Source organism: Heliconius melpomene, chromosome 20, assembly GCF_056956725.1.
Source record: "Heliconius melpomene rosina isolate 202511_hmr_F chromosome 20, ASM5695672v1, whole genome shotgun sequence".
NCBI lineage: Eukaryota > Metazoa > Arthropoda > Insecta > Lepidoptera > Nymphalidae > Heliconius > Heliconius melpomene.
Window position 1 is genome coordinate 1,677,200 of NC_140408.1, and position 27,945 is coordinate 1,705,144.

The 27,945-nt window shown below is 36.6% G+C and overlaps 1 protein-coding gene across 1 annotated transcript in view; it reads left to right on the forward strand.

The window, feature by feature from the left end:
- Positions 1–25,436, forward strand: part of Hml (hemolectin) — a 49,463-nt gene extending 24,027 nt beyond the window's left edge. The window contains exons 36-76 of the mRNA XM_085204801.1: positions 118–165; positions 565–621; positions 917–1,038; positions 1,580–1,711; positions 1,914–2,197; positions 2,640–2,764; positions 3,274–3,467; positions 3,751–4,074; positions 4,510–4,668; positions 4,906–5,194; positions 5,862–6,015; positions 6,202–6,307; positions 6,867–7,122; positions 7,903–8,121; positions 8,305–8,539; positions 9,041–9,189; positions 9,572–9,822; positions 10,089–10,306; positions 11,776–11,993; positions 12,648–12,836; positions 13,019–13,146; positions 13,541–13,657; positions 14,050–14,169; positions 14,581–14,730; positions 15,043–15,201; positions 15,646–15,809; positions 16,245–16,374; positions 16,745–16,831; positions 17,102–17,261; positions 17,792–17,902; positions 18,112–18,330; positions 18,649–18,746; positions 19,571–19,783; positions 20,150–20,269; positions 20,701–20,856; positions 21,518–21,664; positions 21,954–22,158; positions 22,540–22,713; positions 23,090–23,242; positions 24,011–24,175; positions 24,827–25,436. Coding sequence (XP_085060927.1) covers positions 118–165; positions 565–621; positions 917–1,038; positions 1,580–1,711; positions 1,914–2,197; positions 2,640–2,764; positions 3,274–3,467; positions 3,751–4,074; positions 4,510–4,668; positions 4,906–5,194; positions 5,862–6,015; positions 6,202–6,307; positions 6,867–7,122; positions 7,903–8,121; positions 8,305–8,539; positions 9,041–9,189; positions 9,572–9,822; positions 10,089–10,306; positions 11,776–11,993; positions 12,648–12,836; positions 13,019–13,146; positions 13,541–13,657; positions 14,050–14,169; positions 14,581–14,730; positions 15,043–15,201; positions 15,646–15,809; positions 16,245–16,374; positions 16,745–16,831; positions 17,102–17,261; positions 17,792–17,902; positions 18,112–18,330; positions 18,649–18,746; positions 19,571–19,783; positions 20,150–20,269; positions 20,701–20,856; positions 21,518–21,664; positions 21,954–22,158; positions 22,540–22,713; positions 23,090–23,242; positions 24,011–24,175; positions 24,827–24,942 — 6,821 coding nt within the window. The 3' untranslated portion in view covers positions 24,943–25,436. The remainder of the gene's footprint in view (positions 1–117; positions 166–564; positions 622–916; positions 1,039–1,579; positions 1,712–1,913; positions 2,198–2,639; positions 2,765–3,273; positions 3,468–3,750; positions 4,075–4,509; positions 4,669–4,905; positions 5,195–5,861; positions 6,016–6,201; positions 6,308–6,866; positions 7,123–7,902; positions 8,122–8,304; positions 8,540–9,040; positions 9,190–9,571; positions 9,823–10,088; positions 10,307–11,775; positions 11,994–12,647; positions 12,837–13,018; positions 13,147–13,540; positions 13,658–14,049; positions 14,170–14,580; positions 14,731–15,042; positions 15,202–15,645; positions 15,810–16,244; positions 16,375–16,744; positions 16,832–17,101; positions 17,262–17,791; positions 17,903–18,111; positions 18,331–18,648; positions 18,747–19,570; positions 19,784–20,149; positions 20,270–20,700; positions 20,857–21,517; positions 21,665–21,953; positions 22,159–22,539; positions 22,714–23,089; positions 23,243–24,010; positions 24,176–24,826) is intronic.
- The last annotated feature ends 2,509 nt before the right edge of the window (positions 25,437–27,945 follow it).

The following is a 27,945-nucleotide window of genomic DNA, read 5'->3' on the forward strand; positions in this document are numbered from 1 at the left end:
TAATAGACTTGTGAAAATTGCAACTTACATGTGTTAATTATATTTTTATTAATTCAATAATTTTAAATTCTCCATGAAATGTATAACATTTGATATTAATATTTTTTTATATTCTAGCCTCTACTTCTACTACTCCGTCGACTATAGAACCAGAAGAGCCAAGAGGTGAGAAATTTCAATTAATAATATTAGTTACAAACAAAATATGCAAGTGCTACTAAAATATATCCCTGATTAATAGAAACCCTCGTCCATTGAATAAACGATTCAAAATAATGTTTCAGAAATGGTTCCTTTTTTTTTTGATATTATAAAATACCAAAAATGTCCAGATTCATAATTTAATTCACAAATTTTTAATTTTGGTATTTAAAAATATATTCCGAGCCGGTGGAAGCTTTCTGTAGCACTGACACTACTGACATTTCTATGTAACTTGACGATTCAAAAGTGTTTGTAATGGCCTAATTAGATAAAGAATATTCTGATTTCAGAAATCTTTTCGAAATCAAATCATTAATATTAACTCGTTAAAGTTTCATAATATATGTTATCTTTTTTCAGAGGAAATTACCACATTAAAACCACGGAAAACAACAACAACTACAACTGCAGTGCCAGGTATGATATTTTTTCACATACAAATATATATTTTGAAAATTATAACTGTAATTTTGAAAATAAATTATTTCATAATAACATTGTATTATTGGTTTACTAGTCAGATACTCTTTAAATAGCTATGAATTGGAAGTCCAATGCTCGCCTAAGATGTTTATGTGATTAGTATGTTTATATTATAAGTATTTAAAATTTCACAATTTCATATGTTATATATTTTTTTTTCTTCTTAGAATAATTAATTTTTTTTAATTATTACATAATATTTTCCACTAAACATGCATTTCTATTTCAGAAACAACGACAGGCAGATGTCCTCCGGGTCAAGTGTACAAAGACTGCGCGTTCCGTTGCGACAAATTATGCGATCACTTTATGAAAGCTGTAGTCAGAGAAAAACAATGCTTGAAGGGACAGGTGAAGTGCTTATTTTTTAATTAAATTTAGTAGAATGATAAGAATAATAGAGTAATAAGTTCTTATAATTGATTTAATGAAATCTTCTAGCAAAAAAAATCTTACTCAATGTTTAATAATCTTCCTCTAGCATAAGGCCGTCGCGGCACAAGGGTGTGACTGTAACGCGGCGGTTGTGGGTTCGATCCCCACTCGAGGAAGTGAAATATTTATTTCTTCTCTAGTGTCGAAGCAAGGCGCGGCGTTGAATTCTGCCACTCAACACTGCCTCTAGAATTCGGCAGAAAGCGGAGAACGGAGTATCTTAACACTAGGTTCCCTCTGCCTACCCTGCTGTGTGCGGGATACAGCGTGAAGCCGATTTATTTATTTTATTTATTCTCTAGCATAAAATTGTGATGAAAAACGATATTTTAGGCTTAAATTCTGGCTAATCAGACAAAACATTGACAAGACAAGACAAGCTATTGAAATCGCAAACAAATTCAAAAAAATCATAAATTTATAAATAAATTTTAATTCCTCCTATTAATTTGTACAGAAATGCGTGGCTGGTTGTGTGGACGAAGCGGTGGCGAACATTAGGTGCGAATTCGGTTCTCTTTGGAGGGACAAGAAGACTTGTGTCCCACTGAAGGATTGTACGTGTGACGACGAAGGCCGTATCGTTAAGGTTAGTTTTATTTCAAAATGTAATTTTTTGGGGTCATATTATCGATTTCTTTATTTTAGAAAATAATATTTCAATATTGATTTAAAGTAGTCAAACTTAAAAATAAGAAATATTACATTGAAAAATAATTAAAATATTCATATATAATATCCATTAAATCAGTGAAATACAATCTAATTATTCTAAAAAAAACAATTCACAGCCGGGCGGAGTAGTTGTAGGCGGATGCCAGAAATGTCAATGTCTAGACAATGCATTACACTGCGACTTCTCCGAGTGCATGTCACCAGAAGTGCCAGATGGACCTACAAAACCATACATAATGTACCCAACTACACCAACGCCAACGACATCTACAGAAACAACAGTGACGACTACAGTGACAACAGTAACAACTACAGTGCCATCGTCAACAACACTGGCAACGGAAACGACATTGATTATAAAGACAACAGTGACTCCTCCACCAGAGTGTAATCCGGACAAGTAAGTTATTTTTTTTTAAATATGACGTATCTTTTTATGGTATCATTAGAAATTTATTTGATTTTTTTTTTATTTTTTCATATGTTTTGCTTTTTGTTGATTGTATTGATGTTGTATTCAGGGGTGGTCAGGCAAAGGGTGAAAAATTAATATCAAGCAAGAGTAATAATAATGAGATATCCATTAAATATCATTACTATAATTATCGATTATTATTTATCCTTGTAATTGTAATTCAAGATAAAATATCAAAACAAATTTATATAAAAAAAATTGAGCTAATAAGAATTTAATTTAATTTGCTAATAAAATTTTATATTCTTTAAAAATAAAGAATATAAAATTAATTAAAGTGCTTTTGCCATTAGTCAATTACTCCTTTATTTATAATTTAGCATACTTCTAACAAGTTAATCAATTTGTAATAAATATATTCTGATAGTTACAAGAATCTGTTATGGGAAGGAGAACCGCTGCCAAACTCCTCTTTCACTGCGAGTTCCGTACTAAACGATATGTTTGCACCTGGGTACGCGAAGCTAAATGGAGCATCTACGGTTATATCTGGTAATATATTATTTTTTGTCTTGCAGAGTAGGTAGAGGAATAATCTAATGCTAAGATACTGCGATCTTAACGAATCGCCTCTGTGCTTAACGTCGCGCTTTGCCTTATTACTAGAACGAGGAAATTAATATAATTCATTCTCCTAATTAAGAACTACACCCACAGCCGACGCGTTTACAGTCACACATAGTAAAAGAATTAATACTTTTAATATTGTTTCTTTTTAATCACGCTGTATCCCGCATACAACCGGGTAGACAGAGGGAATCTAGTGCTAAGACACTCCGTTCCCCACTTTACGTCGAATTCTGGAGCCATTGCGTGATGAGCGGAACTCAACGCCGCCCTTGCTTCGACACCAGAGCGAAGAAATGGTAATATAAATTTTAAATAAATATTTTATTTCTTCGAGTGGGGATCGAACCTACAACCAGTCTTCAGGTTTACTGTCACAATTTGTTCCCTGCACCACGACTGGCCTCCTGTTATGAAATATATTTGTCCCACAGCCGGTAGCTGGAGCCCATCAGAATCTGACACAAACCCATACATTCAAGTGGAGTTACCCCATAAGGAACCCATTTACGGTGTGATAATGCAAGGCAGCCCTATCTTTGACCAATACGTCACAAGTTACGATATTATGTATGGGGATGATGGAAAAGTGTTCTCCACTGTCGATGGACCTGATGGGAAACCTAAGGTGATTGTTATTTATGTTATTATTGGCAAAATTAAAACACATTTTTTTTATAACTTCATATTATATTTAACCATCTATAGCCAATGAATGATTCTATATACTTTTAAAATTTTAAATGAAGTATCATCAATTATTATTGATAAATTTCATCACACTTGGTTAGTATGAAAATCATGGTCCACATGCTAGAGCATGTGGACCATGATTTTCATACTAATTAATCATACCTATAGGAAAAATATAAAAAAGTTTTTTATTTATATGAAGTAATGGTGTTTAACAGAAATTCCGAGGACCCATTGCACCAAAGACACCTATGAAGCAAATGATAGAACCCCCAATAGAGGCCAAGTTCATTCGCATTCGCCCCGAAACCTGGAATGGTGCTCCATCTGTACGCCTTGAACTGATTGGTTGTCAGGAGCTCACTACCCCTGCCACCACTCCTACCTCTCCCACCACTCATACTTCTCCTACCTCTCTTGCCTCTACCACCACTCCTACCTCTCCCACCTCTCCTACCACCCCCACTACTCCTACTACTCCGTTGACTAAACCAACAATCCCTACTACTATAGCAAGCACAAGACCTACATTATTTACTACAGTAAGTAGATTTTTAAATTTTTATTTTACATGAATTTGCAATTTGTCGGTTGGTTAAGTCTGTTGTAGTTTTTTTTTATAATATGCGTATTATAAAAACATAACACATAGTATTGCTTATGCGGTTAGTATATTTTAATTAGTTCACAATAAACTTTTTTTTTTTTAAATTATAATAAAAAGTTAACATTTTTAAATATTAATTAATAATAATTAATATAATACATATTTTAAAATAATAAAAGAATGCTTTGGCATGCACTCGCAGAAATAATTTATTCCTTTCCTTACCCTGGTATGAAGACAAAACACTATGTTGAGTTTCACCACTCAACACACAATGTCTTGAAAATTGTACAGAAAGTGTGAGATGGAGCGTCTTGATACCCTGCTACAAGATTACTTCCATTACTGACTAAACTTTTATCTACTCCAGCTAGGGCCGCTAGAATGCGTGACCCCACTAGGTCTAGAAGGCGATATGCCCCTGAGCCTGGTGGAGACCAGCTCCAATAATGAAGGTCGCAAACTCCTCAACATGTCCTCCGAGAGGGGTTGGACTCCGCTGTACAGCACTCCTGGAGAGTGGATCTTGGTAAATTTCTATATTTTAACAAGTTATATTCCACAACTTAACTAGGTAGGGCCACTAAGAACACTATATTTTAAACATTCCATTGTTACATTATTAAATGACTACAATAATCCAGGGAAATGATTTACTTTATTTCGTAAAAGAACCAACACTACTTGTTTTACACATGGTACGAGTATGTATATAACAGAACGAGGACTAGAATATGTCATATAATCATAATTTTCAATTTTTCAGTTTAATTTCACATCACCGCGAAACATCACAGGCATAAAGACAGCAGGTGGTCCTAGCGGGTGGGTGACCTCATACCACGTCATGTATTCTTCAGAACTACCCACATTCAATCCTTTATTAGATAAAAACGGCGTCCAAGATCTACTCCCTGGCAACTTTGAAGGAGAACACGTAGTTCTGAATGAATTCCGACCACCTATTAGAGCGCAGTATTTGCAAATTTTACCCATTACTTGGAAGAATAATATAGAAATGAAAGTCGAACCGATTGGTTGCTTTGAGCCTTATCGTGAGTACACCATGTTAGGTTTATTCTTTCTAATATAGATATAATGTTATATTGACATTTAGCAAACAAAAACGCCCGTGTCTTATTCACCAACTCTATAGGAGACAAAAAAAATGCCTGTATTTAAAAAAAATCTCTTATATAAATGTTATGTGTTGCGTACTCACAAATGTAATAGTAACTTTAGTCAACTGATGATAAAGCTGTTTGACAATCATCCACTTCTATTGTTTGGCTGGAAGAGATTTCTTTCAGAAATAACCCCACTTTTTCTAACAAACATTTTAATTTTGTATTTCTGATATATTTTTAATAATAAAAAAAAATCTGCTTCACGCTGTATTCCGCACACAGAAGGCTGAGGGAACCTAGTGTTAAAACACTGTGTTCCCCACTTGCCGGCGTATTTTGGATGGCTTTGGCTTTGCGTATTAAATGGCAGAATTCAACGCCTCGCCTTGCCTCGAGACAACAGAACGGAGAAATGGAAATATAAATTTAAATAAATATTTCATTCCCTAGAGTGGGGATCGATCCCACTCTAGGGAACTGTCGCGTTACAGTCGCATTCGACGGTTATCTACGGTTACATATTTTTAAGTACCAAGAAGTTAAAAAAGAATATATAAATTATTTGAATTTGGATATATGATATTTTATCTAACAGCCGAAATCGAAGACAAGGAGCCTCGCACGCCGCCCATGTGCCCCACGTGCGCCGGCGTGCCGAGCGCGCGCTGCTCGTGCGCCGCACCGCTGCTCTACGACGGGGAGTCCTGCGTTACTCGCGACCAGTGCCCTTGCTTCGACGGGTTTATATCGTATGTTTTTTTTTTTTTTTGGAGAGAGGCTGGTTGATCCGTCATCTAAAAATTCTTACAACAATTTTATAAATAATTATTTTTGTACTCGGCGTTTTGATTAATATTTACTTTACAAGATGTGTTATAAGTTCCAATGCAAACGTAATTTTCTTTATATTATATCTTTTGTTATTTATTCAACAGATACCCAGTGGGGTCCAGTTTCCGCGGAGATAAGTGCGAGACGTGCGTGTGCAAACTTGGCGGCATTCGTAGCTGTGCGCCAGCCGCGCCCTGCGCCTGCGCACCGGTAATTTTATACAGCACATCTCATTTTAAATGCATATGGAAAATGTTAAGAATAATATATTCTCTTTTAAAAATACACTTACTTATCTTAACTATATTTAAATTTATTTATTTAAATTATTATAGTACTTAAGGAAGGCGTTCTGCATAAGCCAGGCCAAATCTAAGATTCCACACCTATATACATGTATAAAATAATTATATAAAAGACAATTATATATGTAATGTACTATAATAATATATGTTTAAAAAAAATAATAAGGAAAAGAAAAAAAAATTGTCAGTAGGGGTCTCATCCAACCCCTCTAGTATAAGCTCTAGATATAAGTACAGTTTAAATTGTCCCAAAATTAAGTACGCCACATTAAAAGAACTTTCATAAAATAAAAAAAGGCACGGGCAACTATGCGCCCGTGGATGTAGCTTTTAAAATAAAAAAAAATTATGGTAAAAAAATACTGTATGTAGATCGATAGTTTGATTTAAATTTTAATGGTAATATGTATTGATTTCATGTATAATGTATACGTATATATATTGAATTTAATATAAATTTACAGGATTTAGTACCAAAACTGACAGAAAAATGCGAGTGCCTCTGTGAACCCTGCTTGAACAACACCAAGATATGCCCGACCAGCAAAATCTGTCTACCTCTAGAAAAGTGGTGCGATGGTCTCCAAGACTGTCCTGATGATGAACTGGAATGCACCACTATACCCACCGTAACGGAGACTGTAGTCACTACTGTCTTACACACTCAAGCTAACACGCCGCCGGCCACTACACTAGCTCCTACAACCACAACTGAGAAACGTGAGAGATACATTTTATTTAAATATGTCATTTTCATCTCTCATCGTAACATTAAAGCTATAGTCATTTTAAAATTGGAAATCGTTTTCGGAATTTTATTGTAGATATATACAAGTACAAGATCCCCAAGAAATCAAATATTAAATATAAGAAGAAGGCAACCAAGCGTATTGCATCATCTAGGCGGAAAGCAATCTCTCATACAATTTCTTCTGAGACTTCTCTTAAGACATCATCTAAATTTTCTCCCAAGGCTTTCCTTAAGAAAGAACGAATAGAAAAAGAAACACGTATGTTATAATTGTTATTTTAGCAAATTTTTGCCAGTTTGATAAGAACCTTAATTGCCTATTGTCCTTTCTGTCTATTTGCTAATAGATCTCTTTCTGTCTTATTTGCTAATAGATTACCGCGCGTTACCTATAAAGAACCTAGCGTTACATCGCTACGTTCCCCACTTTCAACTTTTGCTTAGTAAATGATTCCCAATACTTGACTTGCGTACCATAATTTACTTAACACGCTTTTATTAGCTTGCCCTGGATATATAACCATCAGTGTTAAAAAATATGATGCTATTCTGCTATTGTTCTTGCCGTCCGATTTGCTCTATTAATTTGCATACGTTAAGTGTTCTTTACGAAATAATAATTAATTTGAAGCGTGTTTCTTAGTTTTTTAAATTATTCTCTAATTATTATCTAAACATAGTCACATCGCTTATGAAGTACATACTAAACAGTCATAATATATAAAATGTAATATAAAATTTAATTTTAGCTCAAGAATGTCCCAAAGTAGAATGTCCGCCCGGCTACTTCGTACGCAAGGTGCCATCGCATTCCAGTTATAGCAACCCTTCAGATATCCCACCCCCACGCCCGAGATATTCCTACCAAAGGTTCTATAAGGGATCTAAGGGAGGCAACGGATTTTCAAAGGGTGGATACTCTAAGGGAGGATACTCTAAGACCAGTTATTCTAAAGGCGGATACTATAGTAAGTTTAATTTTCGCTTTTGTTATGCATAATAACCTTTCTTATATAAATTGATATTTCATCTTGCTGTTCATTAGTTGGACTCTTTCTTAATACGTTTTACACTTATTTCTCCACAAACATTAACATTACGTCTTACTCAAATTAATTGTCAGCTACTATAATACAAACCACATTATCCAGGTCCACCATCACGTCCGAACCAGAATCAAATCTTTAACCTAGAGAAGCCAACATTAAACAACAACCCCTCACAGGCTAAGCAACAGTGCGTCCAGTTCAAATGCATCCCCAAGTTACCGCCCATCCCCCCCAAAGGATCAACTTTACCACCATTAATTTGTTCAACACCTGTATGTCCGGACAGATACTCATTAAAACTGGAAAGTGTACCGTTTGGTGTTAATGAGTGCCCTCAGTAAGTTAAACGCTAACAACATAAATAAGTTGTAACAAACGTACAAGAATTTCAACGTAGCTTGATGAGAACGTACTTTAAGTATGGCTTAGTGGTCAGAGCGCCCGGTCAGTTTCCAGGAGGCGCGAGTTCGAGTCCCGCTACGTTCAAATTTTTCTAAATAAGTATTTTTCTTAACTAAGTGTATTCACATTAAAAATGTGAAAAATACTTCTGTCTTTTGATGACCGAGTTGTCTGGTCCCTAAATCATAAAATGTTACAATTTCAAAAAACAAAATTGAAATTGAATTAATCACAAAAAACAACTATACGGATTTAGATGAATCTTTATATTAATATAGCTTATAAATCAGAATTATACAATTATGGCTACAATTATGAAAGAGAAAGTTGTATAATATTAAAATAATATTACAAGCGGGTGAAGTTGCAGGTGAATCGCTATACATTTGTCAGTGTTCCATACAGATATATATTTTTACTAATTGTATTATAACAGATATGGTTGTGTACCACCTCCCGAGAGGCCAGTGTTCTGTAACATGACCGGCCGCACTATCAACACCTTCGACGGCGTAGAGTACAAGTATGATGTATGCTTCCACTTACTGGCCAGAGAGAACCGTTTTGGGGAATGGATGGTTGTAGGTTAGTATGGAGTTTTTCTGTTTTTTGTTAATTTCACTTTACGAAAAATCGATTATATTTATTTGAATGAAGAAAATAATTATTTAATTATTTAAATTTAATTTAAAGCAAAGAAATAAAAGCCTCGTTACCAGAGCGAGAAAATGAAAATATTACATATTTTATTTCCTTGACTGGAAACCGAACTGTGGGTTCGACTTCCTATCGTATCCTATCGTATTTACAGTCGACTATAATAGTGTATTTTTTTTTATTATAACATAATTCAATATTTCTTTTATTTTATACATATTATGTCGATAATATTATAGAATTATAGATATTAATTCAATTTGTACGTGAATTTTAAAGTAACCGAAATTGAATAGATTTTTTTTTTCAGTTCGTAAGAAATGTGATGAGAACACATGCCAGAACCAGCTTATAGTAAGCCAAGGCCATGAAGTGATCCTAGTAAAGCCCTCTCTCATGATAGAGTACAATAATTACGAATATACCGTAGAACAAACTAACAAGATTTGCTTCCAAAGAAACAGTTTTGATGTCAATCGCTTGGGAGATGGAGTATCTATAAAGTCTAGGAAATATAACTTTACAGTATTATATAGTCCTGATGGTGATATTAAAATAGGGGTATGTATTATTTTTGAAGTGTGTTTTGGTAATATCATTATCAGAATAAGGAATTCTCAGTTTTATTGCATATTTTTATTTATATTTCTAATATTGAGATATTCAATTTTATTTTGATTAAACTATAATCTGTACTTTCCATAATTATAGTAACTTTTTATGATTTTTTTGGTTTATGGTGTAAGTCATAGTAGTAAGCAATAGATTCATATACACATCTTCTGATAATATGACAAATACATTGCGTTTTAATTTGTTTCTCGCAGGTATCGAAGTCGTACATGCATCGCGTGGACGGTCTGTGCGGCACGTTCGACGGCGACGCGCACAACGAGCGCGCGCTACCGGGTGGCCGCGTCGCCGCCACCATTGAGCAGTTCGCGCGTGCCTGGGCGCACCCCGCGCTCAAGGACGACGCGTGCGAACCGCGCGCCGCGCCGCGTTGCGACCAGAGGCGCGTGTGGGACCTGTGCAAGGTTATCAGGTTAGTGTAAGACTGAATATAGGATTAACGTCGCGACGGTCGTAATTTCGGAGTGCGCACCGTACCTTTAGTGGTCTTATTCAAATTCAAATTCAAATTCAAAATATTCTTTATTCAAATAAACTTTATAAGCACTTTTGAATCGTCGAATGTACATGTCAACAAAAAGCTACCACCGGTTCGGAAGGCAGTTCTGCTGAGAAGAGCCGGCAAGAAACTCAACAGTTGCTCTTTTTAAAGTCAATGGTATACTCGTATTTTACTATTACATTAGCTGGCAGCTGTCCTGCCTGACATTCAATAGACATTAATTCCATACATGCTTATCCTCTAAATATTCTTGAACAGTGTAATAAGCTTTACTTGTTAGAATTTTTTTTACAGATATTTTAAATTTTGGTAGTGGCAAATTAAGAATACACTGCAGAATTTTATTATATACACGTATACTCAGACCCATAAAGGATTTATTAACTTTTTGGAGGCGAAAACTTAGTGTAACAAGCTTATCTTTATTTCTCGTTTCTATCGTATGACTGTCGCTATTTTTTCTATGATAATGTATATTTTGTCGGACAAAGAGAATATTATAGTATAGAAATTGGGAAGCAACTGTAATAATACCTGCATCTTTGAAAACATCTCGCAGAGAATCTCGAGCTCTTAGATTATAAATATATCTTACGGCTCTTTTTTGGAGAATAAATATTGAATTGATATCTGAAGCACTGCCCCATAACAGCATTCCATAAGATAAAATACTATGGAAATAGCTAAAGTAGACTAGTCGGGCAGTTTCAACGTCCGTCATTTGTCTTACTTTCTTAATTGCGAACGCGGCAGAGCTGAGTTTATCTGCAAGTGCTTCCAGATGAGCGTTCCACTGGAGTTTGGAATCTATAGTAACACCTAAGAAAATAGCTGATTCCGACACATTAAGAGGTTCTCCTTTAATTATTACATTAAAATTATGTTTTTTAACATTTGGTAAGGCAAACTCGATGCATTTCGTTTTTTTAGCATTTAACATTAGATTATTAACATCAAACCAACGAAGAATATGCGATAATGCACTATTCACTTCGTCATAGTTTATTATATTTCTGTCAACCTTAAATATTAAAGAGGTAACTTCAAGGATCACTTATAGAACAATTCCATGACATAGTGTGTACATAGGGTTTTTTCTACCCTATGACGAAACGTAATACTGTCTAGGAGTTCAGCAATTTTCGTTTATTTTTAGTTACTGCTTGTTGAGAGGCTATGGTATGCCACTACAGCATTGGGCAGTAACCTGAGAATGACGTAATGCGAAACACGTTGATGACCAAATAAACTTATCATAATCATAATTTTTATTATTATTTTATATAATATTTCTTCATATAGATTGACATATAATTTTATAACAATTTTAGTAAATATTGAAGAAAAAAAACTTTATAACAATTTTATTATATCATCAGCGAGGAACCTCTGTCACAATGTGCTAAAGTCTTGAACCTGGATAAATGGAGAAGCATATGCTTGGAGAAGATCTGCGCGTGTGAAGACCTGGTTGTCAACGGTACTAAGAAGACTAAGGAAGAATGCCGATGCCTCCTCGTAGAGAAATTAGTGGCCGAGTGTCTAGCTGCGGATAAGAACATCGATGTATCCAGTTGGAGAATGCAGATGGATTGTCGTAAGTATTGTGTAATGTTAGAATTAGTTTTATTGGATTATGGGTTGTTTATCTTAACATAAATAAATTTTAATATTATAGCGATATATACATAGAATTTTCAGTGGCACGAGCGTGTGAGAGTTGTAGGTTTGCTTGGTTTGGTTTTGTCATTGCTCATTCTTTCATCTTCATTTCATCTTTGCCCTGGTAACAAGGCAAAGCGTGGTGTTAAGCTTCGCTACTCAACACTCAATGCCTCTAAAATTCGGTAGAAAGTGTGCAACGAAATATCGAGTTCACAACATGTTCCCTCCGCCTATCCTGCTATACATACCGCATATACGTAACGTAAAACTGAAAAAATAGAATTCAGTGATATCAATGACGAATTATATTTTTTTTGAATAATAATAAAAATGATTAAGCTTGGTTCTTAATTGAAGAAAAGGGACTTCACATAATTGCAATGCAATGGATGCAAGGTGATACAAAAATAAAATATAACGTCATAAAAACTATGATTGGTTTTTGTTGAAACTTGTATATTATTATTATAAAAGCAATCTAACATCACAAAATTTATTGTTTCATTCAACACAATAAAAACATTTTACACATACATATACACCAGCATATTATCAGAACTTCTTCAATAATAGTCGTTGATTTTAGCCGCGGAGTGCCCCGCGCCTCTCGTCCACTACGACTGCTACCGCAAGAGCTGCGTGCCGACATGTGGCGCGAGCGGCGGCGCGGCGTCGTGCTCGGCCGCCGACGGGCAGTGCTTCCCCGGCTGTTACTGTCCCGAGGGCAAGCTGCGCAAGGGCGACCAGTGCGTCGCGCCCGGAGACTGTTTGGACTGTGAGTACCCAACTAGCCTGTACTAATTAAACATTGCCACTATGACATTAGTTACTATTTACTCTATATTTTATTTTAAGGTAATATTTAAAATAAACTACGAGTAGCTCTCAATAGCTCCAAAACTTTTTATGCATTTTTTTTGTTTTATAAAATGCTCTAAATTTAAATAAAACTTCCAGGCACATGTAAGGGTGTGGGAACACCGGCCAAGTGTGTAACGTTTGAAGGAGATGATTTGCCATACCTCGGTAACTGTACTTACCTAGCTTCGCGAGAAGTTAGTGACGATGGCAAAAGTCCTTATGAGGTACTAAATACTTGTATTACTTCTTATTTTCATCTGCTATGTAATAATATATTCTTGTTCTTCCTTACTTCTTTCTCTTCTCTTTCTTCTTCTAATACCCCATTTTAAGCATATTGTGAATTTGCTTCCTAAAAAGCTATATTTATATTTATAATTTTTTTATAAATAAAAAGGAAACAAATATATTAACATCTAACAGTAATCATGAAATCATTAATAACTATTTGAATGTCGTATTTATTGATGACTGCACTAAATTGCGCTTTTTCTTGCGAAGATGTAGAAAATGAAATATTTCAAAATAAACTTTTCCGTAATTTCGAAAATACAGTCATATTTATCATACTTAATTTAGTTATTCATAATAATTATTATATTTCAATATACATTTTAGGTATACGCCAGTAATGGACCGTGTGAAGACAAGTCGTCAGCGGTGTGCACGAAGGCTGTACATCTAATACATGAGAAGAATGTTATACATGTTTCTAAGGACGTAGTAACCAAAAAGGTTTGTTTATTTTTTTATATTATAATTATTATGTTATTTACAATGTTATAAACTTCTAAAAAAGTTACAAACAAATTACTATCGTGGCGCAGTGAAATAGCGTTTGATTGCCAAGGGTATAGTTGTGGGTTCAATCCCCACTCGAGGGAAAAATTATATTTATTGTCTCGCTCTTGTGAACAATGTCTTTCTATTCTGGTAGGAGGGAAAAAACGTGAAATTGTTTTTTTTTTTGTTGACAGTTGACAGTTGTTGGCCGTATTTAGTATATTTACATTTTATTTGTTTTACGGAGTTGTTTTTTATAAATGTAATAAAAAACTACTGTATAAATCAAATAAAGTGTAAATAAACTGATATAATCTCATATGTTTATTTTTTTCATTTTCCAGTTGGTTACGACAGTGAATGGCGAAGTAGTATTTACCTACCCTCTTAATAACAAATGGGCTAAAATCACTCTCTTGAATGGACAAGATGTCAGTATTGTGCTACCGGAACAACATGTACAGGTAAATTAAATGTATTTTATTATTTTAAAATATAATATTATTAAATATATTTTTTATCTATTATTTTAAAGTATTATAGTAAGGCAAAAAATTAAAAACTCTTTTGCCTTCATCAAATCTCCTTTAACTCGCCTTTTAATAGTCTGTTGCAATAAAATTTATTTCAACTTTAATGACAACCCTCTGTATTTAATCAGCCTAGGACAACTAAAATGAATAAATATTTTTAACTAAACATATTCATACACTTTTCCCTCGCAATATGCTTTGATCGAACTTTGTACTTAATATTTTTTTCCTAAATTTGGTTATTTATAATTCCGTCATGTTTACGAACCAATCGTAAAATTATAAATTGTCGATGACAATTTAATTGTAAGTAACATTTTAAAAAACACTACTCTTCAACAGCTAACAATAATACAATCTAAAATGGAGTTCAGCGTGCAACTCCCCTCCTACATCTACGGCAATCGAACCCAGGGTTTGTGTGGAGTGTGCGCCGGATACCAGGACCAACTAGTTACTAGCAATGGTACTGTTACTGATGATTTCGAAATAGTAAGTATATTTTTAAGCTTACCTTTTTTTTAATTGTAAATTTTTAATCTGTTATATCTATCATTCTATTATATTTATATATATCATTTTATTATATTTAATATTATTATTCTTGTACTACACTATTATAGTAAAGTCATTACTAGCGAGGAAATAAAGGTTATATTTTTTAAGTTTCCTCGAGTGGCAATTGAACCCACAGTATATTTAGCTTACCGTCATATTTATTTTTAAAGCATAGCTTTTCTTCATTGAATTTTAATAAAGCTACTCTTCAAGCATTCTTCTACATACATATGTATTTCTCCGCAGTACGGTAAAAGCTGGCAAGCTGGTCCTGAAGCACTAGAAATACTAGAGGTGCCACCACAAGAACAATGCGTGGAGGCTCCTCCCCCTCCTCCTTGCGTGCCACCACCACCTGACGTCAACCCCTGTTATAATATCAACGACGTGGAGAGGTTTGGAGCTGTGAGTATGAAACATAACAGAAATGTTTTTGCAGCTTCCCGCGTTTTCCAGTTAAGCAAGGCAGACAGGAGTAAATTTTTGTTAAGACACTCCTTTGCATTTATTATGAGTTTCCCCGACGAAAGTGTGGAAGTGTAGATAGAAGCTGTAACGGCCTAATAAATTACGACGGCCGTCGAGAGGTTTTCGACTAGTGTTATGACATTAAGCCTGAAATAATAAGTGGCAGACTCAACAAAGAGCTTTCTTAGATGATCTAGTTAGATCGGATTCGAAATGATAATGTTCTCTTTTTACTCTCTATCTTACATGCATGTAAAATACTTTATATACTAAAGATAACTAACTTTATACACTCCGATCCGAATTGAAACACAACCGCCTTATTTCTAACTACACCGTACTGGATAAAAAAGCTTAATTTCCCCTCTATACAACCCGCAGTGCCACGCGCTGATAGACCCGGCGCCCTACTTGGCGCAGTGCGAGGCGGAGCTCTGCGAGCTGAACAAGACGGACGCGTGCGACGTTCTGCGCCGCTACGCCGCCGACTGCCGCGAGCAGGGCGTGTGCCTGCAGTGGAGGACCGGCCTGTGCCCCTACACATGGTGAGGCTAACTACACATAGCTTTACTTCGTCGAAGTGGGAAATTATAATAAATAAAAGCTCAGAAACTCTTGTTTAATTTTGAGAAATTATTTTTATTTTCTTTTTTATTGATTCACTGTGTATTTATTTTATTGTCGCACATAGTAAGGAAGAGGGAACTTAGTTTAGATACTCCGTTCCCATTAAGACTCTTTCGTTCCCCACTTTTGAGTTGCGGTACTCAATGCCGGGCTTTGCCTCGTTACCAGTGTGAAGATATGAAAATATTTAATTTCCTATAGTGGGAATCGAACCTACAACCTATTGCGTTTACAGTCGTACGCTTGTGCCCCTGTGCCACGACTGGCTCCATAATTATATCGACAAAAGCTATAATCAAACTTCATTAATTGTTTTGATAACACTTGAAACTACTATAATATTTATGTGATAGCGAGGCGCCATTCGTGTACCGACCATGCGTAGACTGCGAGCGTACATGCGAGAACTACGAGGACCTCAAGAACAATCCAAAGAAATGTGACAAACACCCAGTTGAAGGATGCTTCTGTCCAGAGGGAAAAGTAAGTTCTACTTTATTTTATTTATCTATTTCAATTTTACAGGTTTTCTAATGGAAAATAATATAAATACAATTATTAAGAGTAAAGGAGGGTATTATAACTTCACTTACCTACTATGGCCTTACTGTAATCTTAATATATTTAACATTCAAAATATTGTTTATTCAACTATTTGAATAATCTATACTTTTGCAAGAATATCTTTCGATTCGATGTGCTGAGAGTTACCCTGTTAGAGCCGATTGATATTAATACCATACATTTTTATCCGTACTTGTTAGTGTTTACTTTAAGTTATTGTAGTAGCAAACGCAGAATACAATACATAAATAAATAATTAACTGTATTCAATATTTATTCGGTTATAAAGGTGCGAGTAAACAACACGTGTATAGAGCCAACGAAGTGCTTCCCGTGCGACGTTAACAAGCAACATTTTGCAGGCGACGAGTGGCAAGTAAGTTAACAAAAATAACATTTTTTTACTATTTTCTTTTAGCTTAATTTTGCACGCTGGATTCTTAGAACATTTTATGTTTGAACAATGAATACAAAAAAATATCTACATCCTATATCTTACTTAAACATTGAAATATTTCCAAATATTTTTTTTTCTAATATAAATATAATATTATAAAAAAATCCTTGTGCAAGACAACATGAACACAAGTAGCACTGTAAATATGGTCCAAAGTACTAGTCTAACATATATATATGTATATAACAGGTGGACGCCTGCACCAGCTGCACGTGCAACAAGCTCCCATTGGACAGCAGCGCGCACGTGTCGTGCACCACGCGCACTTGCGCCGCGCCTGTGTGCGCGGAAGGGGAGAAACTGGTCACTAAATCCTCGCGCGGCGCCTGCTGCCCCGAATACATGTGCGGTGAGTTATATCATGTCACCTTCACGCTGTATCCCGCACACAGCGAGGTAGGTGGATGGGACCTAGTGTTAACACACTCATTTCTGGAGGTATTGCGTATTGAATGGGAGAACTCAACGCCACGCCTCGATACCAGAGCGAAGAAATGGAAAAATAAATTTAAATAAATATTTCATTTCCTCGAGTAGAGATCAAACCCACAACCAGTCACTGTTACAGACACTCTTTGTGCCCCTGCGCCACAACTGGCCTTAAGAAATGATAATATAAATTTAATAAACATTTAATTTCCTCGAGTGGGAATCGAACCCACAACTAGTTATGTTTACAGTCACACTTTTTGCCCCTGCACCACAATTGGCCTCACTTAAAATAATATAACCAAACCTTTTTAATCGAAATCATTTAATTGCTATATCAGAATGAAAATGTTTCTACATAAAAATATAATTTAATTCAATGTTAGATGTGACATTAATTATACTGTATTATTTTAATATTTATGTTATTAATTGTTGTAAAATTTCCAGTTGAAAAACCACCGGATGTAACATGTGAAGAACCGAAAAAGATGGAATGCGGCTTTGGACAAGTTCTCAAACAAAAGACAAGACCTAACGGATGTAAAGAGTTTGCTTGTGGTAAGTAAAAAAAAATCCATTTACAAAATAATTTACATATTATGTAATATATATTATGTAAATGAATTATAAACAATACAATACAATATTGTTATAAATTCTTACTTTTCACAACTTTTATCATTTATATTTAATTTAATTTTAATATTTTATTCAAACATAATTATAATTATCCATATAAAATGACGAACTATTTTTCTCCTTCGCAGAGTGTAAGCCAGAAGAGGAATGTGAAAAAATACCTACAGCGAGCGAGGTAGAAATGTTAGAACCGGGTATGGAGCGTCTCATAGACAACAGCGGGTGCTGTCCGCGGGTAGAAATGGTTTGTAGGGTACAAAACTGTCCCGCACCCCCATCTTGCCCTGAATATCATACTTTGGAGACTAATAATGTTACTGGGAAATGCTGTCCCAAGTATACATGCGGTAAGTTTTAGTTTATTGTTTTTTTGTACTAGCATCATAAAGCTTGTTTAATTTTGTTTGTGTGCACGCATTAATCTCAGGAACTGCTTGTTTGAATTGAAAAATATTTTTGTTTTACATAGTTTATTTATTAAGGAAGACTATAGGTTATATAAAAAAATCAGCTTCACGTTGTATCCCGCACACAGCGGGGTAGGCAGAGGGAACCTAGTGTTAAGACACTTCGTTCCCCACTTTCTGCCGAATTCTGGAGATTCTGAATATAGCTCTTGATATTTTTTTTAAAATGTCATTGTAATTTAAATATTTGGCTAACAGAATTACCTAAAGACAAATGCGTCGTGACTCTTGAATGGGAGGCTGCACCCAAAGGTGGAGAGAAGCCCAGACCCAATGCACAAGTTGTTCTCAAGGATGTAAGTAAACTGTTTCACTATAAACGATTTTTTTTTTCGGATTCACGATGTATCCTGCATGTAGCAAGGTAGGCAGCCTAGTGTGATAAAGATATTTTGATTATAGAAAAAAACTTAGTTGGAAATCAAATTAGTTGATACTCAGTAAGAGTATGGTTTAAAATATATTTTTATAATATTTCATATTTTCATTATTAAAACTGTAAGGTTAAATTCCACCATCAATTATCTCAACTAGATTAACTACATTATCTTATTTAACTATATTTTGTCTGTGTATCTATCAAAATCAAATGAAAAGAACAACCACCTTGTTGCCAACTTTTCCTCCGTGCCTGACCGCTACTATATATACTGATATATACTTTAAAGCTACGCAAAAGGTAATTAAAAAATATTTTTTTGGTACATAAATAATAAAAAACAACCTCACGCTTTTTTTCGTAAAACAGTATGTTTCAGCAGAGAAAACTTAGTTTTAAGTCACTATGTTCTACACTAAAATAAATGAATAATTTAACATTTAACTCGAATATCTGGCCCTTAGCTACTGATACGCTATTATCCGGACTAACAAAAAAGTGTATATACATCGTATATTTGAAAATTTTATAATGTCTTAATAAGCATTGATTTTCGTTGATATGTATTTGCTGCTTTTAAGCACGTTATAGTATGTATAATATAACAATGTTATGTTACAAACAACAAATATGCACCAAACCTGCTTTTCTTCATATATTCAACTTTCGATTTTACTTACTTTATTTTATACTTTCTTTTGTATATAAATAATAGCAATGATTATTAATCTACAATTACAGATAGACGCAGTATGGCTCGACGGGCCCTGTCGTTCCTGCCGTTGCGTGTCTATGGCCACGGGCAAGGGCGCCCCTGCCCCACAGTGCAGCACCAGCGAATGCCCCGCGATCCTTTCGACCCCACACTTCGTGTTGGAGCCCCGTCCTGTACCGTTCACGTGTTGTCCTGAATCAGTGCAAATTGCGTGTCGAGATGGGGATAATATTTACAAGGTATGATTTTGTATGTTGTAAAAAAAGGTTACTTCGTGCTGTGTCCCACATGTTGAGTGGCGGAACTTAGCGCTGCGTGTTGTTTTATTACCAAAGCGAGGAAATGAATATAATTCATTTTCCAAAGTAGGATTAAACCCTCATTTATAACAAAACACGCTGTACCGCGTGCGTGATGGTGGCCTCATATCATAACATATCATATCTATCATAACATTAGGGTCCATAAAAACATGATATATAGATACGTAATGCACCCTTAATATAAAAGGCACCGAACTCAATTTTTCTGTAAAGTCAGATTTTACTTAAAACAGACTATTAAAAACAAGACTATTTTCTAAGATATTATTAAAAAATGTCCAGGCCGGTGAGAACTGGACGTCGCCGTACAACCCGTGCGAGTCGTACCAGTGCGTGCAAATAGAGGACGGCAAGCTCGAGAAGATCACCAAAGTACAGAACTGCCATACTGACTGCCAGATTGTAAGTATATGTGGGCTTTTAACGTTTAATTGTAAATATTATTTAGTTATATTTTTGGAAAATTGTTTGATTAATTATTTTAGTACGGTTATCTTTACTGTTATATACTAACCCGTTTATCTTGAAATCACATATACTTCAATTTCATTTGTACATATGTATAGATGTATATTCACAAGAACAATCATAACTCGGAATAGGAAAAAGAATACGCAAATAGCCTTTCTTATCGTCGATGCGTGCTTAGTTACATATGTTTGGGATTAAACGAGAGCAACGGTAACAAACCTAGCTCATAAGCATACAATTTTAACGACAGCATAGATACGATACGATTATTACGATAAGATTATTTAAGCCCTGCTGTAAAGCTAAACAACTCAACAATAAAAAAAAATAAGAAAAATTTCTAAAAGCCTACCTTTCGTCAGGGCTGGGAATACACTCCGTCGTCGGACGCCGCCGAGTGCTGCGGGCAGTGCCGCCCCGTGGCCTGCGTGGTGGACGGCATCATACACGCCATTGGGCAGACCTGGACGTCCACAGACTTCTGCACTAATTACACTTGTGCTGATTTGAATGGAACTGTAAGTTTTTTGTGTAGTTTCATGTTGTATCCCACACATAGCAGAGTTGCCGAAGGGAACCTGGAAGTGAAACCTAGTATTAAATACTCTGTCCTCATTAAGACACTTCCGTTCCCCATTTTGAGCCAAATTCTCGAGACCCAATTCTAGAGGCATTGCGTGTTGAGTGGCGGACATCAACGCCGCGCCTTGCCTCGTTACCAGAGTTAGGAAATTCCCCGGAACTAGAATCAAATCTACAACCGTCGCGTTTACGATCCCAAGCTTGTTGCACCTGCGCTACGAAGGCGACGTGGCTCCACTAAATCTGTAGATGGCTGCAGACTTTTTCTTACTTTTGATTATTTCTTCTCAAGTAAACAATGCACTCAGAAATTCTGAGTTTAAAACGGCGGATTTGAGATACTCAGCTATCATACTGGTTTTAGACTAGAAAGTAGAAAACCAAAGTATAACAAATATAAGGTACTCCATCGAATCAAACTATTTTTGTCAATAAAATAACAACCATTGGAATCATCAATAGTGATCATTAAAAAAGGATCATTCATGGTTTATTACTTTTATTTGAAATTATGAACAGAATGAATGTATATTGCAAATTAAATTAACAGAGAAAACCTCAGTGTTTAAATATTTTTTTTATTTTGTCTATTTACAGCTGCAAATACAAAGTCGCAACGAGTCGTGTCCAGAGATTTCTCAATCTGTCAAGAAACAGTTCTTACTGTCAGAGGAGAAGGTACCTGGACAGTGTTGTCTCAAGAGAGAGCCTATCGCCTGTCGTGTTGGATATAATATTTATCAGGTATGTATCAAGAATTTAGATAATGTATAAATTTTATGATAATATATAATTTCACAGGGTAGGCAGAGGGAACTTAATCTTAAGGCACTCTCTCGCACATTCATTTGTTGAGACATTTTATTTTTCATCGAATCAAATTAATTGTAGGTGTTTATATTATTTAAAGATATCAATTGTTACGACTGTATAATTGATATTATAAAATTCCACCAAAAAAAAAAATACTTAACATAATTAACTATCTAATTTCTGTTAATTTTTCTAATTCATACGTTTAATCAAAACACAGGAAGACCAAACCTGGCCCTCAGACGACCCATGCAAGAACTACACGTGTTCGCGTGAAGACGGGCAACTCGTTCACGCGCCACACGTCACCGCGTGCGACGTCGCGTGCAGACGTGGCTGGAAGTACGTGAAACCTGCGCCCGGCGTGTGTTGCGGACAATGCGAGCAGGAGCAGTGCGTGTTGGAAGAGAAGTTGAAGGAAGTTGGTGAGTGTTATGTAGAGAATGTTGTATCTGTACTGGATAGTATTTCTTATCATATTATACCTGTTAATGAGCTTTGTTATTTGCTGATTTTAATTGCTTTAACATTGACAAAAGAAAGCAGCTTATATATATTTATAATTGTTCAAACATATTGTATAATATTTACATTACCTATTAATATCATGACTACGCAAATGCAACTACCGTCCTGTATGCCGTACATACCAATGAAAAGTTGAAAAAAGATATCAAGAATACACATCGAATCTTATTTCTTATATTTTGCCATCAAATAGACCATGCATTGATTGGTCTTTAAATTAAATTATATATACATAACAGTGTCCACAAAATATGAAAAATTTTCCATTGTCCCCATAGGCGAGACTTGGCATTCAGCTGACAACTGCACCACATACCTTTGCGAGCGTCTCGACCACGAGGTGTACGTGACGTCATCGCGCACCACCTGCCCCGACGTGTCCGCCTGTGCTCCGGAGTACGTGGTCAAAGATGGCTGCTGTGCGGTCTGCAAGGAACCTCCGGCTGCACTCAGTGAGTCACTTGAAAACCATTAGTTTTAAAAACTCTTTTGCTGACTGTATATAGTCTAGATGTGTGCACGTCAAGATGATTGCTGGAAATGGAATTATTAACTTGTTTGAAAGTAAGTATTAGTTTAAAAAAATGCTGACAACTTTTGACTTCGAACGCCAAAGTTTTGGGATTGATTCCCATTGGAAGACATGAATTACTTTCATTTTCTCAAATTGGTAACGAGACAATATGCAACATTGAGCACCGCCACTCAACACGCAATGACTTGAAATTCAGGCGGTAGGTGGTCAATAATGATTTTGTCGAATAACAACAACGAAATATAATTGAATAAACAAACAATAGTATCTAAATATGTACATCTCGTGTCCAGGTAAATGCGTACCGCGCGCGCTGCCGGCTGCGGACACGGTGGGCGCGGTGCGCGTGCGGCTGGGCGCGCGCGGCCTCTGCGTCAACGCGCAGCCCGTGCCCGGCTTGGGCGAGTGTCGCGGACAGTGCGACTCCGGCACGCTGTATAACAACCGTTAGTATTCGACATTACTTATTTTATCAGTTGTTGTGTGTACTAAGTAGTGGTGCAAAGTGGTTGTGGGTTCCATTAACAGAAATTTTATACTGTCATCTTTTTGATAAAAGCTGAGATTTAAGATGAGAAACAAATCATTTGTAATTGTAAAAAAAATCTATAATGGAGGAAGGAATTTTAAAATTTTATTTAATTGCAATCAAAACCTTTTTAAAAAATAATGCTAACATTTTGCCTTTTATTAAATATTATTTAATTTATTGAACATTAACATTCCCTCAAGGGAATAAATCATTTTCCCCTCTCTTGTCCTTAATTTTGGATGACCCGAGGAGATTGGAATGTCGAAACACTAGGTATACTCTGCCTACCATGCTATATGCGGGATAGAGCGTATTGCAACACTCTACTGTTAGAGTTACTAACAGAGACATTGCAACACGACTTGTGGCTGCACTGCACCGTAGAGGACCATATCGCCACAGAACAACTGTAAATTATTCTATAGGATTGTCAATAATGACGAGTATAAAGTGTACATACAGTGCGTATAAGAAATGCGGCATTTAACATGTTTTACACTACACTACTTTATATACTGTACGACTGACATTAAGCACATGTAGATATTTAAGTTAGTGTGTGGGCATAGAGAGTAATACATTCACGACGATGCACTTCGTGTATTTTCCCTGTCACACCTGGTCCACAGTCCTGGTTTACAGTGTTCACGTAATAAACAAGTCACTGACTGACTCCACACAGAGACAGGCCACCACGACTCCACGTGCGAGTGCTGCACCGCCACGGGCTACTCCATGCTGACGGCCACGCTGCAGTGCGCGGACGGCAGCACGACGCTGCATCGCGTACGCACGCCCGCGCAGTGCGCCTGCAGGAAGTGCGGCGCTTCCGCATATATTAAGAACGGTAATGTTGCTCCTCTTGTTGATTATTGTTTGTTTTTTATACTTGTAGGGATTACTTTGATATAGATTTCAGCAGGGGCTTAGTTAGAGTAGGAATGAGAGGGAAATGGGGCGGTTGACCAAGTCGGTGGCCAAAAATTCAGTTTGAAAAATTATAAATAACTTTTACACAAGAAATCAGTTCAAATCTAAGAATATTAGATAATTTTATATACCAAATAGTATTTTTATACTAAATATCTCTAGATACACACGATGACTGTACGATTAATTGTGATTTTAGTTAGCTTAATATTAGAATAAGAAATGAAAAACATTTTATCTACCTCAGTATGAGACATCAAGCTTAATGTTCGAGACTATAAGTGATATTATAATTATATAGTCATTTAAATGTTGTTAAACTTAACTAAATACACATTTTAAAATAGGAAACAAGTATTTTTTTTGTTTCCTAATTTTTTTATAATCTATTTATCTATCTTTTAATTACCTGATTCTTATTTAAATAAATTTATTCTTAAAATTTTGTCTCAGAAAAAAAGCAGTAATATTTATTTACTTCACAAAATAAATGACACATAAGCAATTTTTACAAACATATATGTGTATATAATTATTATTTAATTAATATTTTGATATATAAACACAGGTTATTCCCCATCAGACCGTCCGCCATACGGCATGGAGCCGGACGACTTCGCGATCCCATCAATATTCGCTCGCACCGGACGTCCACTACCCGGCGGACGCCCGCAAGAGTTCTAGTTTTTTAATATAATTAGTTAATAGAATGTATTTTGATATGCTACTTGTGTTTATAGTTGAGATAGATTGTGTTAACCCTTAATTATGCCTTAAAATGGATGTGGATGTAAAAAGAAAAATAATTAAATTGTGCAAAGAAAGTATGGACCATGTTCAAGTATTTGATAAATTAAATAAATAAAATTAAACTATCTTGTATAATGTATTTTATGCTTTAACACTTTACCTAATTTTTACCCACAAAATGCAAGACATTTTCAACCGTACAATTATTACATACATTTTCACACACAACCTGTGCGAGTAATTTATGGTTAACATTATATATATTATATTTGTTTATGTTTGTAAATTGTTTATATACCTAAATCGTCATCATAATTATATAAATGCATATGGCATCAATTTATTGTACGATTTAGATATTAACTGGATTCACCTATATTGTGATGTTGGACGTTTTTTGTAAATAAATAAATATACTTGTACATGTACATTTTTTGTATTTTTGAACCCTATACATTTACAAAAACACACAGTGTATACAACTTTATCTGTTTACTTTTTTTTAAAAGAGAAAAAAATACTGGAATAACACTATAAGATAGACAAATGTTAAAAATATTTATCTATCTTAGTTGCTTACTTATCATTAAAAGTTTGATAGATTTTAAGTTTTCGAAAGTAGTACACTCTTAAAATTATTTAAGTAAGAACTGTTTAATACTTTTCTATTATCAACTATTTCCATTAAACTAGTTTTGAGGTTAGCTAACCTATACATTTATTTTGCTATTTTAGTCTAAATTGCTATTTTAGTGTAAATTACTGCCTGAAGTTTTCTAAACTTTCTCCTCTAAACAAACAGTACAAAAAGAAAAACATAATGTTAAAAGATGTTGCTTTGCAAACTACACTGTAAAAATAATTTATAATGATAAGTTTAAATGATTTTACCACCTACCATAGCTACCATCTAATTGAGTTAACTACAAACGCACAAACCGTCTACTCGAGTCGCCCTAGTGTTGAATTCTGCCACTCAACACGCAATGGCTCCAGAATTCGGCAGAAAGTGCGGTACGGAGTGTCTTAACACTAAGTTCCTTCTGCCTACCCTGCTGTGTGCGGTATACAGCAAAATTATATAATTGTTCTATTAAAATTAAAATTGCTTTAAAAAAACATCTCGATTACCTAAATATTTTATTTAATGCACCGCCCATTTTTATACAACTTTATTTTTATATAAAGGTTGCCTGGAAGGGATCGCTTTAAGCGATAAGGTTGCAATTATTTACGTACATACGTTACTTTTTGGTTATTTTTAAGTATATATTTTTTTTTTACATTATGAATACCTGTCACTAGATAGCGCTATACATTTTCATGGCGTTTCTGAATCGCACTATCGACTCGTTAGTGTGAAAGCGTAAATAGTCAGGTACGAGAAAATTCGACATCTGGATCAGCCTGACTGTTACCTGCTTAGGATCAAGTACTCATCACTACCAGAAGAAGACCGGACCGAAGCAAGCTCACCCGAACCCGAGGACCACACCAAGAAGCTCTCACCTTATTTGTGACCAAATAAGGAGGAACTTCGCCCGCACTGGCCTGTGCGGAGGGGAACCCCTTCCCCTTGGACTCCCTGCCCGGACCGAGATGGGCAGAAGGGTTGTGAGGACAGTCAACTGCTGCCGCCTCCCGTGCTCATAGGAATGAGCAGCCACCAGCCGCCGCGTGCGGGGACACAAGCGTCCCCTGCTGCGGCCGCAGCCACCGCCGCAACCAGCGGCACCCGGCCCCCGCGCTCCACTGCGCTGTACGGCGTACCCGTGCAGGCAATGGACCATGGGACCACGTCGAGGGAGCCCTCTCTCTCCGCGGCGCAACCTGGCGCGCCGTGCCTCGCGGGATCGACGCCCGCACCAGCCGCCTCGCCTTCCCCAGGCCAGGCACCCAGGGCCGCACGCAGCGCCCACCGACACCAGGAGCCGAAGAAGCGCTCCCCCTCCGCGCCCCCCAGGGTGCTGGACGACGCCATGTCCCCGCAGTCATCACTGAATAGGGACATGGTAGCTTTGGCAGAACTCAAGCGCAATGGTGCGCTGAGTCGGGAGCTGATGGAGCACATGGCCATGTTCCTAAACGACCGTGCTCGAGCGTTGGACCAGACGCAGCCGCAGCCCATGTACCTGACACCGGTGCGCCGTCAGCGCACTGCAGAGTACGAAACCCCAGGCACTGGAAAGCGCCACTGCCCGGTGACCATCCAGGCCAGCCGGCCTGAATCAAGAAAACGCCCAGAGGGAGGCAGGGTCGGCAAGGACATGCCACTCCTCGTTCCTCCAACTACAGTTGCTTCCACGTCGGACCAGGCAACGGGTACCGTATCCACAGCGACCACCACTTCGAGCTCAACGTTCGCTGACGCGCTCCGGGCACCAGGCCCAAGCCGGGTGACACAGGATGCGCCAACCACTGCGACCTCTGTAACACCCAAGCCGCGCTATCCCCCGCTGATAGTGGAGAATATGCCAAATTGGGCGACCCATTTCCGGTCGCTCCACAACAAATTGGGACAAGCACCTAACGCGCGCCCCTTCGGTAGAGGGGTGCGTTTTACACCCAGCTCGGAGAATGAGTACCGCGTAATACAGCGGTACCTCTCCGAGCTCGAGAAGAGCGAGGCCATATCCTGGTTCTCCTATGCCCTCCCGGCGGAAAAAAGCAAGAAGGTAGCCATCAGGGGGCTACCCGTCACTACTACCCCGGAAGAAATAACCGATGCCCTGGCGGATCTCGGCTTCACTGCTGAATACGTGCGTCCAATTAAAGCGAGGAAGGGGAGGCCCGGGTGCATCTTCCTCGCCATCCTGAAGAACACCCCGGACTTGATACCTGGCATCTTCAGCGTGACGGAGTTGTTATTCATGCCAGGTATCAAAATAGAAGCCTGGAGGAGCAAGAGGGGCCCGGCGCAGTGTCACCGCTGCCAGG